General features: G+C 45.2%; 1 protein-coding gene across 1 annotated transcript in view; it reads left to right on the forward strand.

The window, feature by feature from the left end:
- Window positions 1-16,476, forward strand: part of HCN4 (hyperpolarization activated cyclic nucleotide gated potassium channel 4) — a 221,849-nt gene that overhangs the window by 181,249 nt on the left and 24,124 nt on the right. The window contains exons 6-7 of the mRNA XM_077473378.1: window positions 12,137-12,377; window positions 15,188-15,352. Of these exons, the coding sequence (XP_077329504.1) occupies window positions 12,137-12,377; window positions 15,188-15,352 (406 nt within the window). The remainder of the gene's footprint in view (window positions 1-12,136; window positions 12,378-15,187; window positions 15,353-16,476) is intronic.

A 16,476-nucleotide genomic window follows, 5' to 3' on the forward strand; every position in this document is an offset into this window, starting at 1 on the left:
AAAAAAAAGTGAAATATTCCTTTAAATATGGTGCCTGCGGGGTGTCTGTAGTATGCCTGTGAAGTGCCACGTGTTTCCCGTGTTTAGAACAGTCCCTGCACAAAATGACATTAAACGGAAATAACACCATTTAAAACTGCTTGCGGTTTTAATGTTATATCTGGTTCCTGCAATATGGTTGAAAATCATTGAGAAACATGGCATGGGTAGCCCTCCCTGCCCATTACCAGCCTATTTGGGTCTTGTACGCATATTAAGGGGAACCCCGTACCCATATTAAAAAAAGGAAATGCGTGTGGCCCCCAGGCCCTATATACTCAGAACAGCAGTATACAGGCGGTGCAAACAAGACAGGGACTGTGTAGGTTTGTTGTGTTAAGTTGAATCTGTTTGTCATTTTCAACCGGTACATTTTTAAAGTGTAGCTCCAGTCAAAAAAACTATCTTTAAGCTTTTTGGAAAACATAGGGAAGGGTTATCACCCCTGTATAATTTGTTTTGTCGTCCATCTTTTTTCATCTCACTTGCTGCTGTCTCCTTGCGTTTGCAAGTAGGAGATGTTTGTAAGTTGGATGTTTGAAAGTAGGGGCCTGCCCTATATTATAGCGGTATGTACTGGGTACAGAGCACGCAGACAGCACGCACTCCTAACACTACTGACTGCAAGCTCTATTATTAACCACTTGTTAGCCCAATGTTTGCATAAAGTGAAAGATGAAGTTATGCTGAGTAAATAGATATCAAACATGTCACTCTTCAAAATTGCACATGCCCGTGGAATGGCGCCAAACGTCGCTACTTAAAAAATCCCCATAGGCAACGCTTTAAATATTTTTTTACTGGTTACATGTTTTGAGTTGCAGAGGAGGTCTAGGACTAGAATTATTGCTCTCGCTCTAACATTCTCGGCGATACCTCACATGTGTGGCACATGCGAGCACATGGGGACATGGGCGCTTTAATTTTTATTTTATTTTTTTATTGTTCATTTTACTTTATTTATTTTAGTTTGACATTTTTTTTCCCAAAAATATATTTTTGATCACTTTTATTCCTATTACAAGAAATGTAAACATCCCTTGTAATAGGAATATGGGGTGACAGGTCCTCTTTACAGTGAAATCTGGGGGGTCAATATGACCCCACATCTCACCTCTAGGCTGGGAAGCCTGAAATAAAAAATAAAAAAAAGATTCTGGCTTTGATCGTACTGGCGAGTTGGTAGAAGCACCGGAGGGCGGTGAGGGGTGGGGGGCGTCTATGGCTGGGTATTTCAGGGTATCACCGAGTATGGCTGGGTATCTCTGAGTATGGCTGGGTATGGCAATTTATGGCAGGGTATTACAGAGTATTGGCGGGGTATTGGCGGGGTACTACAGAGTAATAGCAGGGTACTGCACTGCAGAGTAATGGCAGGGTACTGCACTGCAGAGTAATGGCGGGGTACTGCACTGCAGAGTAATGGCGGGGTACTGCAGAGTAATGGCGGGGTACTGCACTGCAGAGTAATGGCAGGGTACTGCACTGCAGAGTAATGGTGGGGTACTGCACTGCAGAGTAATGGCGGGGTACTACAGAGTAATGGCAGGGTACTGCACTGCAGAGTAATGGCAGGGTACTGCACTGCAGAGTAATGGCGGGGTACTGCAGAGTAATGGCGGGGTACTGCACTGCAGAGTAATGGCAGGGTACTGCACTGCAGAGTAATGGCGGGGTACTGCACTGCAGAGTAATGGCGGGGTACTACAGAGTAATGGCAGGGTACTGCACTGCAGAGTAATGGCAGGGTACTGCACTGCAGAGTAATGGCGGGGTACTGCACTGCAGAGTAATGGCGGGGTACTGCAGAGTAATGGCGGGGTACTGCAGAGTAATGGCAGGGTACTGCAGAGTATGCACTGGTATTGCAGAGTATTGGCAGGGAATTGAGGGGTTAAATTCGGTGAGCAGCGATGTGGGCACTGCAGATGCAGCCCACATCGCTGCTGACACCGATCTCTTTCCCCTCCGCTGTACCGATCGGTACAGAAAGGGGAGGTAGGAACAGGCGTCATAACATGACGCCGGTTTGTTTCCAAGTGATCACTCCGTCATTTGACGGAGCAATCACGTGGTAAACGGCCGCTATGAGCGGCCGTTTACCGTGATGCGCCGGGTCCCAGGGACCCGGCGGTCACGGATGCTCTCGAGTGCGCACACCTCGGGGCACGCGAGAGCAGAATTCTGGGAGGCCGTTAATTAACGGCCTCTCTGAGTTAAACAACCGCCCTGAAGCCGTTAATCGGCAATGGGCAGTTGTTAAGTGGTTAAAGCTAGATCACTAGCTATATAGGTGAGGTGAATATAGTGGTGTATACTGCAGTCAGGGCACAGACAACAACCACTACACAGCAGCAAGATAGGAAATCAGCCAAAAACGATTGGTGTGTACTGTGTTGAAGGTACACAGAACACCCACTGCTTCAGATGCAAAGTAACACACTACAGGAGGCCGCCTTAAAGGCGGCCTTATATAGTGTGGGGCGTGCACTACACAGCCTGAGCTATGATTGGCCACAGGCAGGATGCCTGTGGCCAATCATGGCTCTCCTCGCTGCCGGCGCTGCGATTGGCCAAGCATGCGGGGTCACAGTGCATGCTTGGCCAATCATCGGGCAGCAATGCACTGCGCCAACGCAGTGCATTGTGGTCCGCGCGCGCGTCACTCGAATTTTGACGCGAACGGCCAAAACGTTCGGAATTCGGCGAACGGCCGAACGGCCAATGTTCGAGTCGAACGTACGTTCGACTCGAACACGAAGCTCATCCCTACATTCAAGGAACAAAAATGGACAGAATGAAGAAATATAGGGGGGTGGGGGTAAGAAGAATGGGGGGCACGGCGGGGGGGGGGGGGAACACACCAAAGGATACTCCAATCAACATTAGTCAAGTATTAACCACAAGCATCAAATCATGCGGACCACACTTTATCAAACTTCCCCGGGCATTGTCTGCTTTCATATGTGAGCCTATAAAGGGGCAGCACCGAGTTCACCATGCTTCGCCAAGAAGTGCGAGTAGGGGGGTTCCTCCGATTTCCATTTTTGCAGTATCGCCCATCTGGCGTAGTACAGTGAGAAGGTCAGGCATAAGTTGCAGTATCTGTTCCCTTCTATGCTTTTCATATGGCTTAATAGTAGCACCTGCGGATCTACCTGCACTCTTGCTCCATTGATGTCACTAAGAGTGAAGGCGACAGCCGTCCAATAGGGTTGAAGTTTGGGACAGGAGCAGATCATGTGCCAGAATGTACCCACCTCTGTTTTGCCCCTTTGACAGCTTGAATCACGTTGAGGGTAAATGTGAGCTAGCTTCTGTGGGGTGTATATAGGCTCTATGTAAGAACGTAAGTTGTTCAAATCTATCTTTAGCTGCAATTATGGTGGGAATATATGTGGAGAGACACTTTTCCCATTCTTCCTCCCCCAGGGAAGGAATGTCTGCCCTCCATTGAGCCAGGATGTAGTTAGTTTCATGCCGTATGCTACTGTTAGATATAAATACAGGAAGGGGAGAGGTTTCCCCATTACACTGGAAGTCAGGGGGCGCTTGATAGAGTCTGACTCTAGGGTCAAGGGTACTGTGAATTGGGCTCCAAAAGGCGTGTCAGTATCTGAACTTAAAGGTGGCTGGTATTGAGTAAAGTCTTCTAAGTTCCAGAAAGGGCATGAGTTTGCTGTCAAGTACTATGTACTTCATAGTGGGGATCCCTTTTTTGGCCCAGAGAGAGGGTTCTGGTATACTATTAAAATGTAGTAGCGTAGGATTTCCCCACAAGGGTATTTGGAGGGAGACATGGGTAGGCTGCCTATAAACCATCCTGGCTTCCTGCCAGACCTTCACCATGGACCATATGAGAGATGTCATAAGGGGACTGGCCTTCAGGCCTCTAAATACCAGGTTGCTCAGGGCTGCGTAGGAGCCCAGAATAGCTACCTCAAGTGTGGTAGATGAGTTTTGTCTGGGCTGTGAACACCACCATCGTACCGTGACAAGGACGGCTGCCAAGTAGTAGATTTGCAAGTTCGGGAGCGCCAGGCCTCCTCCCGACATAGGGAGATACAATATCTGCTTTGCGACTCTGGGGGGGTCTTCCAGCCCACACAAAGGAGATCAGCAATCCCTCCAGCTTCTTAAAAAAAAGATTTGGGTATGTGTGATGGGGTATTCCAAAAGAAACATAGGTACCTTGGTAGGTAGATCATTTTCACCAGGTTGACCCTGCCTATAGGTGTAAGGGGGAGTTTGCCACATAGTCTTCTGTTTTGCTACTGATTTTAATGCCTAGGTAAGTGAATTCCTCTACCCATTTAAGTAGCGCATGCAAAGCTATTCAATGGACTGTGGGGTGTAACGGGAACAGAACTGATTTGTCCCAATTTATGCAGATGCCAGAGTAGGGGCCAAATTGGTTGAATAGGGACAACGCAGTTTGTAGGGAGTACGAGGCATCTGCCAGATATAGGAGGGCATCGTCCGCGTATAGTGACAATTTTTCCTCGTTCGGGCCTATCTTTAGACCTCCAACATTCCCCTCCGCTCTTAACCATATATCCAGAGGTTCTAGCGCGAGGGCAAACAGTCCCAGGCAAAGGGGGAACCCCGTCACTTCCCTCGGCCCAAATTGAACATCTCCGATAGGCAGCCATTGCGGATTCTGGCTCATGGACTGGTGTATAGCATTCTTAGCCATTTCAGGAATCCTGGGCCGAAGGTACACAGAACACCCACTGCTTCAGATGCAAAGTAACACACTACAGGAGGCCGCCTTAAAGGCGGCCTTATATAGTGTGGGGCGTGCACTACACAGCCTGAGCTATGATTGGCCACAGGCAGGATGCCTGTGGCCAATCATGGCTCTCCTCGCTGCCGGCGCTGCGATTGGCCAAGCATGCGGGGTCACAGTGCATGCTTGGCCAATCATCGGGCAGCAATGCACTGCGCCAACGCAGTGCATTGTGGTCCGCGCGCGCGTCACTCGAATTTTGCCGCGAACGGCCAAAACGTTCGGAATTCGGCGAACGGCCGAACGGCCAATGTTCGAGTCGAACGTACGTTCGACTCGAACACGAAGCTCATCCCTACATTCAAGGAACAAAAATGGACAGAATGAAGAAATATAGGGGGGTGGGGGTAAGAAGAATGGGGGGCACGGCGGGGGGGGGGGGGAACACACCAAAGGATACTCCAATCAACATTAGTCAAGTATTAACCACAAGCATCAAATCATGCGGACCACACTTTATCAAACTTCCCCGGGCATTGTCTGCTTTCATATGTGAGCCTATAAAGGGGCAGCACCGAGTTCACCATGCTTCGCCAAGAAGTGCGAGTAGGGGGGTTCCTCCGATTTCCATTTTTGCAGTATCGCCCATCTGGCGTAGTACAGTGAGAAGGTCAGGCATAAGTTGCAGTATCTGTTCCCTTCTATGCTTTTCATATGGCTTAATAGTAGCACCTGCGGATCTACCTGCACTCTTGCTCCATTGATGTCACTAAGAGTGAAGGCGACAGCCGTCCAATAGGGTTGAAGTTTGGGACAGGAGCAGATCATGTGCCAGAATGTACCCACCTCTGTTTTGCCCCTTTGACAGCTTGAATCACGTTGAGGGTAAATGTGAGCTAGCTTCTGTGGGGTGTATATAGGCTCTATGTAAGAACGTAAGTTGTTCAAATCTATCTTTAGCTGCAATTATGGTGGGAATATATGTGGAGAGACACTTTTCCCATTCTTCCTCCCCCAGGGAAGGAATGTCTGCCCTCCATTGAGCCAGGATGTAGTTAGTTTCATGCCGTATGCTACTGTTAGATATAAATACAGGAAGGGGAGAGGTTTCCCCATTACACTGGAAGTCAGGGGGCGCTTGATAGAGTCTGACTCTAGGGTCAAGGGTACTGTGAATTGGGCTCCAAAAGGCGTGTCAGTATCTGAACTTAAAGGTGGCTGGTATTGAGTAAAGTCTTCTAAGTTCCAGAAAGGGCATGAGTTTGCTGTCAAGTACTATGTACTTCATAGTGGGGATCCCTTTTTTGGCCCAGAGAGAGGGTTCTGGTATACTATTAAAATGTAGTAGCGTAGGATTTCCCCACAAGGGTATTTGGAGGGAGACATGGGTAGGCTGCCTATAAACCATCCTGGCTTCCTGCCAGACCTTCACCATGGACCATATGAGAGATGTCATAAGGGGACTGGCCTTCAGGCCTCTAAATACCAGGTTGCTCAGGGCTGCGTAGGAGCCCAGAATAGCTACCTCAAGTGTGGTAGATGAGTTTTGTCTGGGCTGTGAACACCACCATCGTACCGTGACAAGGACGGCTGCCCAGTAGTAGATTTGCAAGTTCGGGAGCGCCAGGCCTCCTCCCGACATAGGGAGATACAATATCTGCTTTGCGACTCTGGGGGGGTCTTCCAGCCCACACAAAGGAGATCAGCAATCCCTCCAGCTTCTTAAAAAAAAGATTTGGGTATGTGTGATGGGGTATTCCAAAAGAAACATAGGTACCTTGGTAGGTAGATCATTTTCACCAGGTTGACCCTGCCTATAGGTGTAAGGGGGAGTTTGCCACATAGTCTTCTGTTTTGCTACTGATTTTAATGCCTAGGTAAGTGAATTCCTCTACCCATTTAAGTAGCGCATGCAAAGCTATTCAATGGACTGTGGGGTGTAACGGGAACAGAACTGATTTGTCCCAATTTATGCAGATGCCAGAGTAGGGGCCAAATTGGTTGAATAGGGACAACGCAGTTTGTAGGGAGTACGAGGCATCTGCCAGATATAGGAGGGCATCGTCCGCGTATAGTGACAATTTTTCCTCGTTCGGGCCTATCTTTAGACCTCGAACATTCCCCTCCGCTCTTAGCCATATATCCAGAGGTTCTAGCGCGAGGGCAAACAGTCCCAGGCAAAGGGGGAACCCCGTCACTTCCCTCGGCCCAAATTGAACATCTCCGATAGGCAGCCATTGCGGATTCTGGCTCATGGACTGGTGTATAGCATTCTTAGCCATTTCAGGAATCCTGGGCCGAACCCAAAACTAGATAGAAGCTTCCATAGGTAGCCCTACTTGACAGAGTCGAAAGCCTTCTCCGTATCGAGTGAGGCCACCCCTCCTGCTGATCCTGTGCGAGCCCCATCAATGTGTGTTAGGAGCCATCTGATGTTAATGTCCGTGCCCCTATCTGGCATAAAACCTGTGGGGTCTGGCTGTATCAGTGCGGTTATTACTGTGTTGAGCCTGATGGCCAATACTTTTGCCAACAACTTGGCATCTACATTCAACAGGGAGATAGGGCGATATGAGGAACATAAGGGTGGGTCCTTTCCTGGTTTGGGGATCATTGTATGGGGGAGTTCCATCAATAATGCTGGTTCAGCAAATAGGGTGTGTAATCTCGTGGTGAGCTCCTCAGCATATTGCTTGTAAAACTCGACAGGAATGCCATCTGGTCCCGGCGTTTTACCCGACTGCATGATCTTAAAGTGGTAGTATGGTCATTTTTTTAACTTTTACCTACAGGGAAGCCTATAATAAGGCTTACCTGTAGGTAAAAAAAATATCTCCTAAACCTGTACGGTTTAGGAGATATTCCCCTCGGTATGCGCCGCTGACTGCAGCGGCGCATGCGCACAAGGGGGTTCTCTCCGTGAAAATCCGGCAGCGCTCGTGCGGCCGGACTGAAATCTCCCGCGCGCATGCGCGGGAGTGACGATATCGCGGCTCCGGCCACTCACAGCGCCGGAGCCGCGATACCCGGAAGAGACGCCGAGGGAGCATGTCGGCTCCCTCGGCGTGGATCGGGCCAGATGTCGGGGCCTCGTTCTAAGGTAAGTATTTCATAATGAGCTAGTATGCGGTGCATACTAGCTCATTATGCCTTTTGCTTTGCAGGTTTAAAAAAAAAAAAAAACATTGCGGGTTTACTACCGCTTTAAGTGGCTTAGGAATTTCTGTCACTATGATGGGAGCGTCAAGGTTATTGCGGTAATTGGGTGTGAGAACTGGTATATCAATGTCCTTTAGGTAGGCTGTCGGGTCTTCCTCTCTATAGTCTGCCCTAGTGCTATACAGGGATTGGTAGAATTCCACAAAGCATCTGTTAATCCCATCCGGGGAGTAAAGAAGATCTCCTGTGGAGCCTAAAATGTGTGGTACACTAATACCCCGTTTGCTCTCTGGAGAACCAGGCCAGCAGTCTGCCTGATCTCTCTTTCTGCTCAAAGATCTTCTGGGATTGAGCCAGTAATCTCTTCTGGGTGAGAGAAGTGCAAAGACCGAGGACCAGGAGTTGCAACTGGATGTAGTGGCGGGGGTCCTGGGATCCAACATAACGTGCCTCTTCACAAGCCGCCTCCTTCTCAGCCTTTGTAAAATCTGCCCTACGTTCCCTGCGGATCCTGGCAATGAGGGTCTGGTGCGTGGTCCGAAATCCCCCTAGGAAGAATTTTAATGTCCAAGACTCTCGGCAGGACAGGGGATCCTGCAAAGACCCAATCTATACGGGAGAAAGTCCTGTGTGATGCCAAGTGACATGTAAAAGCCCCCGTCTGAGGGTGTCCCTACCTCCAAACGTCAGTCAGCTCCTATGTTTCCTCCCACCCCAGTCCTCATCGTGTCCATACAGGATAAAGACCCCAGTGTCATCGTGTCCATGCCCCAGTCAGGGATTAGGTTAAATTCTGCTAAAATAACCGTGTTATCTGAAGCAAACTCAGCTATTTTACTTGTGATCTGGTTCAACAGTAGTAAGGAGGCAGGTGGTGGCAGATATAGACCCAAAATAGTCAAAGTTAATGAGTGGATTCTGGCATTGATTACAATCTGCCATCCGGGTCCAGGGCCAGATCCAGGAGCTTGAATGAGAGTGTCTTGAGTACTAGGAAACTGACCCCCCTGGCAAAGCAAGAGTGAGTAGAGTGGTAGTGGTATCCCACCCAGGGTTTTTTTTAAGGGTGTGAATTCTACTGCCGAGCAGGTGTGTTTCCTGCAGCATGCATACGTGTGTATTATATGTTTTAATAAATTGGAAAACCAGGGAGCGCCTAGTGGGTGAATTCATTCCCCTAGTGTTCCACGATAAAACGTTAAGGGTCAACATAGGAGCCGCTGTCAATATGTGGGATAGGATAATGACACAATTTGGCCTCTGGATTAAGCCTCAAGACCCAGGGAGAGTATACATGAAGGTAGTGTAATGCTAAAACATTCATCAATTTTTTATTTTAAAACAAGAAAAAACATCAATCATCTTAATATTCAAATTAAACTTAACAAAACTAAAAACATTTCATAAACATAGGAACTGATCAGCCCGTGTAAGGTCATAACCCACCCCCCTAAAACTGAGGAGGGTCTTCAAACCATAACTCATGTTGGCACGCTGGCCGCCAAGTGGGGGGCCTGTGCAAGTGGCTAGCTCAACCCCCTCGGAGAGTTTCTGGGGGGTACAGATGAGCATATGGGTTCACCGCTCTGTGGCTTCCGCTGGGTTAGAAAGTGAGCCGGGGGAAAGCCAATTCAGTCCAGGGAAAAAAAAGAAGGCATTTGTTAGCATCCCTCCAGTAAAGGGGAAGTGTGGCATGATCCATGACTTGTAGGACTGCATGGTGGGTGATGCCGCTTCATCATTAATCATTAGAAGTCACCGTTCAGTCCTCCTGACAATGTCAGGGGTACATTCTTGTCTTGCTGTAATAACTAACGTAGCACAACAGGTGCAACAATGCCTCTCTGTCAACCCAGCCCAGGTCTTCTCAAGATTGCCTCTGATCTCCTTGGTTCCCTCTGAACAATCAGGAGGAAAGGGCACAGTCTCAGTGAGAGGGAGTGCAGCCCAGAGTTTAAGGGGCCACACACTGGGGCCCACAGCAAGTATGGGGGTATATGCTCTGCCAAGGTTGGACGTTTCAATGGAGGTCATCAGAGTGGTATAAAACTTAAGCAATCATAACTCACTAGACCATATGTCAGCAGGGATGGGGCAGGGATTCCAGCCATGTAGAGACTTCGAGGTGTGTTGAAAAATCAAGTTGATTCCCCATCCTGGACTCAGGTGTGCTGGAAACAACATACTAGCGTATATTGCAGGCTTGGAATGAGGCCTTTACCTGGTTAAACGATTTCTGGAGCTTCTACGTCTCCACAGAATAGTCAGGGAATATCAGAAGTTTTCCGTTTTGATACTGGAGATCCCCCAGGGCCCGGGACGCACGGAGTATTTCATCCCTATCTTGTAAGTTCAGTACCCAGAGTATAAAAGGTCCTCGGCGGGTTTCCCGGTTTAGGTGGGATGCAGTGTGCCCTCTCCACTGCATAGTGGGGAGACAATCGAGCTTCAGGGAGGAGGAAGCACAGCATATCTTCCACGAATGTAGTCATATGATTTCCTTCTGCACCCTTGGCCAAACCCATGATGTGGAGGTTGTTCCTCCTGCTTTCAGCATCCTCCGCTCTGTACTCCAGGGCCTTAACTTTGGTCTGGAGAGTGCAGAGGGCCACGGAGTGTTTGAGTATCTCATCCTCTGCAGTGCTGACTCGTTGCTGCCACTCTGGACCGCAGCTTGTCCATATCCCGCCTCAGCATGCCGACATCCATCTGGACGGCTTCAATTTTGCCCATCAGCGTGGACTGGCATGTGGCTATGGCTGCCATTACCTCTGCCAGCCATGGGGGGCGGGAGTCAGGTGCCTCCATCGGAGCTGTTTGGGAGGCCTTGTGTGAGCCTCGTATGGCTCGGGTTTCCACGTGGGCAGGGGGGCGGGATGGCAGCTCCTCCACTATTGATGGGAAACAGAGCTTTTTCACCTACCTGCTGTCGCTCCTGAGGATCTGCGCCTCATCCAGGTGTTGCTGGAGCTATTTGGAGGTTAAGTCACTGTTCGGATCTGGATGAATTAAAGAAGCCCAGCGGGGCTAGGGCAGGAAGCGTCCACTCACCTCTCCATCTTGGAAACGCCCCCATCTGACCTATTTCTAGCTGTTTTTACCATCTCATTGACTTGTATTTGTAGAAAAGCAGTACACAGGTAAATGTCCATATGTACAAGCCCTAAGACAGACTATTGCAGTAGAGCTGAAGTATGAAATGATTATCTTACATTTCACATTTGCCTTTTCTGGTATACCCCATTATATATCTTCCAACACAGGGTGGTATTCAAATGAATATAGAAAAACACCCATCAAAACAAAAGGTTGATAGGAAAATTGAGTTTAAACCTGAAATGTAATGTTTAAGTGTTACTAAACTCACAACAGTAATATCAGTCCGTATATGCAGTAAAGTATGCTTGTTATACTCACTGTGGAACCTAAGGGGTTAATCCTCTGCATTGTGTAAAAATGCTGTTTGATCCTGTCTTCTCTGTTCCTCCCCTTCTTCCACAGTCCCCAATTTAACTGCTGATAGAACAGGGTCTAGGGAACAAGCTGCACATACTCAGTTTGGTGCATTTTGCTCGGGTTTTTTTTCTTGGGAGAGTGCATATGATCAGCACAGGGCCAATCAGCACTGTCCAGAGGGTCAGGGGTCTTGCAAACTCCTCCTACAAGCTTTAACCAGACACTGATAGAAGTCACAAGGCTCTATCTGCTGATGAAAAAAAGGTATTTCACCATTTATATTTAATAAAACTATTGCATTTCCATGTTCTGTGTTACTGTGGGAGAACAGATATAGTGAATGCAGGGTCCTGGGTTTAGCAACACTTTTACCATCTTTCTGTCAAAAATGTGTAGAGCCATTGTTAGGGATTGTATCTTTTGGATATAACAAAGTATATATTGTTGCAAGTAAAATAAGAAATACTTACACTATTCTTTTACCAATGGGATGGGCACAAGTCAGGAGCTCGCTGTGCCTCCAGAATTAAAACTGTTCCTCTGATATCATTGCATTATAATGATCAAGTTCTTCATGAATGTACTCATTCTATGCTCATTGTCTAAAAATAGAACAAAAAAACTGTGGATTCCTAAAATTCCTTTTGCATAATTGATGTTCTATTTGGTAAAGCATGGTATATAATTAGTCTGCTTGTTACAGTACACAGATGAATGATGTAAAGTTGACCTCATGTTTTCTTTCTCCTACAGGAGATTATAAACTTCAACTGTCGCAAGCTAGTGGCTTCTATGCCGCTATTTGCCAATGCGGACCCGAACTTTGTGACATCGATGCTTACAAAGCTGAAATTTGAGGTGTTTCAGCCAGGAGACTATCTTATCAGAGAGGGAACCGTTGGCAAGAAAATGTTCTTTATACAGCATGGTGTTGTTAGTATTTTAAGCAAAGGCAGCAAAGAGACTAAACTTGCTGATGGTTCTTACTTTGGAGGTAAATGTCTCTGGTCTATTAAATGTACCTATGTGCTTTGATATCCTAAATTTTGTATATTATTGCTTCTTGTGGACACACTGGCCACTGTATGCAGAACTGTAATAACAGTTTTAATTATTGCCTGGAATTACCCTTAAATGAGTCAAAGGGCCATACGCAAAGTGCACAATATAATAACCAATCAGCAGTTACCGTTCCATCATTGGATAAGATAATGAAAAAAGGGAAAAATGATTACCTTTAATGGGCTAAGATACTTTGCACTTTATCACCAGTTTAGTTTCTATGAAATATAGAGTACATTTTCAATAGGTACATATTTTAAGTTATTGTTGTATTACTTTTTATGTGGCTTGCGTTTACACTTGAATATATATTTATATATTTGTCATCTAGTATATAATCAGGTCATCTGCATTTCAGTACAATCACTAATTTTGATCATCTTTTACGTCTAAGGGCTCTTTCATACTGGCTGGAAAGGGGTACTTGGCAAGCAGTTCTGACCTCTGCCAGGTGGCCCAAAAAACAAACATCTCTAAGTTTGTGTACTCAACTGAATAACCGCAATCAGTGGGCAGGGCAATGTGGCAAACCAGCTTACATATTGCAAGCATAGTGTTTGGGCCACAGTTTTGTGTTATTTCTTGTAATGCCCTGTTATTTCCTGTCTTCGGCTGGGGAGAAGCAGTTAAGCTATGTAGTTCTTCATCCAAAAAGAGTATTTATATAATTAAAAGGTGGCCATAGGCAGCCAAATATCTGTATAGAAAAGGATCCGAAAATTCAAAGAACAAAAATCCATACTAATTATAATAAGTATTAATATTAAATTATAGGTATTGGAATTTCCTTTCAAATTTGGCTGTTGGCTGAACGCAATGAATACGAATTTATCTGATGTTACGAATTATCCGAAATAACGAATGCCACATCTAAACGAATGGAACGCAATTAATTAATAATAATAAAAACCCATTATGTGTTACATTCCATGCATTTAGATGTGGCATTCATTATTTCGGATAATTCGTAACTTCAGATAAATTCGTATTAATTTCTAAACAGCCAAATTTAAAAGGAAATTCCAATACCTATAACTTAATAGTTATTAGTTAGTTATTATTTTGAATTTTTAAATTAGCGAATTTTAGAATTTACGAATACCACATCTAAATGAATGGAACATAACGAATTTGAATTAGAGAAGTTACAAATTTATTTGAAATAACAAATTTTGATCAGAATGAATGGCACAAAACGACCCCCCCCCCCCCCCCCAAAAAAAAACGAATGAAACTAATTTTTCGCTAGTGCACATGTCTAATAGATAGTGGTCCTGTATCATGTTACTGGAACACTGGTACTTGTGATATTCTTCTATTCTGTGACAACAGAAGATGCACATGAATACCGTAGAGAGAAAGACTAATGCCTTCTGACATGGAAAATCTCAAGCAAGTTGGATAATCTTCATGTTTATACTATATAGAAAGGTCTAAATGGCTCGGCTATTACAAATGATGCTCAAATCAGAAGCATTTCTTTCATTTTGCACCCTGTGATCTCAGTCACAGAGAGATACCTGACTAGTACTTGAATTGAGAGGAGAATGGTAAACCTTAACCCCTATTTGAACATAAAAGCAGGAAGCAAAGCCTACAAACATAATTAAAAATATTGCTGCCCATTGTGTTTATATAACTGCAAAATACTTTGCATTAATCTGATAATTTAAGTATGTGTATCTAAAAGAAATGTAAAAGACTGCATGTTCTCTTTAAGATTGCCTGAGGGTGCATGATTCTAACAATGATACCTTGCAATGGCAATTCATAACAGGATAATGGGACTTGTTTTTAGTCAACATCAAATGTGGACATTTACGGCAAATTTAGTTTTGGATCCATTGCAGTCATTGCAAAGAAGTTTGATTAATTTTTGTCTGTTCTGGGTTCTGCTGTTTGCAGGCTTAACTACTTCCCCCTGCTTTCTAGCGAGTTCTAGAATTTAGTGGGTTGGAAGAGGCAGACCCCAGACTTGCATATTCATACAGCCTCAGCCAATTCCTAGGAAAGAGAATGACCAGTAGGGGGGCTGATGTGTGTATAACTAGGCTGGGACCTGGAACAGCAGGGTCATTTTCCTGATGGAGAAGACTAAACCTGGAGGGCTGTGGCCCTCTGGGTCACTGAGCTGAAGTCTGTAGGAGGCCAAAAAGCACTGAGGGATCTATTCATAAAGTTGCTGAGAGCAGTTTGGAAGAAGTCTACTGAGGATCTGGACTGGAGGCTAACAGTACAGAATCTGACTACTACTGCAGGAAGGTAGCCAAGTACACAGGGGCACACTGTAATTGCCAGATTGAGAGACACCCTAAAGAATGTTCTTGCTTAACCCTTGGAGAGACTGTTCCAAAGTTGTTTGCTTAGGATTGGAGCTTCCTGTACTGTATGTTCATCTACCACTGGGCACAAGGGAGGTTCACCCTGAAGAGTTCAGTTTTGACTAGAGTGTGTCCTCTGTTTTACTTTGCACTTAATTTGGAGTATCTTAAGGCTCACCCTACACCCCAAACACATTTAACCAGCAGTAAATTACAAACAAAAGACATGCACTGCCTGTTTGAGTTGTGAGACTGTGGAACTGCTGTGTGCCTGGCTGCCATGTATCTTATAGGGAATAAAACCTAGCACAAAACTTCAAGACCTGTCTGGGGATCATCCTACAGTAGTTTTTGCTTTCAATAATTCATTTAAAGCAAGAGTTAATCCCAATAGCTAATATCTTCTTTCTACCCCTACCAGAGATTTGTTTGCTGACACGAGGACGAAGAACTGCAAGTGTCAGAGCAGACACTTATTGTCGACTGTACTCTCTTAGTGTGGATAATTTCAATGAGGTTCTGGAGGAGTACCCAATGATGAGACGGGCATTTGAGAGTGTAGCACTAGACCGCTTAGACCGAATTGGTAAGAACTCAATGTTTTCTCTTTTAACATATACCTTTTTTGTCCAGAAAAATTCAGTCATATAGCCCGTTGCTTGATATGGTCATCTCCCCTTATGTGCTTTTCAATGGACAAACATACTTCAGGGGGGAATATCTAACATTTTTGTGTGACATGAGAAACATATAATTTTAAAGATCTCTTAACCTAAAACCTTTTTTGCCCAATAACAATAGTATACTCCAGCCCATTTGGATCATCTTTCTGTCCTCTCATAAGTTTTCCGTGTGCTCTGGTAGGAACAATAATCGGCTTGTTATTTTTTGAGACTCCTGTAATGAGATTTGCCTATAGTACTTTATTTTTTCGCTCCTTCCCTAAAATCATAATGATTTTGTCATACATCATGTAAAATACAGCAGGGAAGAGTGATGACCTCAGCTGTTAATAAAACTGATGAACTGGTGAATTCTGGTGGGGGTATCTCAGAGAAATAAGACACCAACTGACTCAACTTGTCATCTACCAAGAAAACTGTAAATGTGGTGGTTGTAGTTGTCAGAGAAGCCCCCATTAGAAGCTTTGTACTGATGAGCCCAATACTTCTACAGCTTGTACAGAAAAGAGAAGCTGGACACAAGCCAATAAGTCTATGCTATAACTAATCTGGCTCCCAGAGCCTCTCTGTTACCTCAATACTATCTGAAAGGTCAGCACTAAGATCACTTCTCTGCATCATCATTTCTTTCTTTTCCTTTTTTTTTCTTGCTTGGTTAACAGCCTAAAATAGATTTATCTACAAACCTACAATATTCTATACGACATAGGGTAGTCCAGGGATGATGCTAGAGTCCTAAAAGACCTGGGGTAAATTAGAAACCAAGATTGAAATGTTGCATGGAGCTTGTATTATAGCAATAAAAGTTGAGTAAGAATATTTCTGGCCCTTCATGTCTTCCCTCTTATTTCTCTTTTATTCCTAGACAGTCTTAAGTTCCTCTAATCGGAGTTGTAGCACAATATATTAAATTATTTTTTAATATTCAAACTTTGTGCCATAAATAGAACATTTATAACACGTCAGCATACAACACCTACAGTATTAACAACAGGTCAGCATACAAAAAATACAAGAGCATAAAGAG

The sequence above is a fragment of the Lithobates pipiens genome, unplaced genomic scaffold (assembly GCF_037356315.1).
Source record: "Lithobates pipiens isolate NorthernLeopardFrog02 unplaced genomic scaffold, aLitPip1_a1.2 Scaffold_8, whole genome shotgun sequence".
Lineage (NCBI taxonomy): Eukaryota > Metazoa > Chordata > Amphibia > Anura > Ranidae > Lithobates > Lithobates pipiens.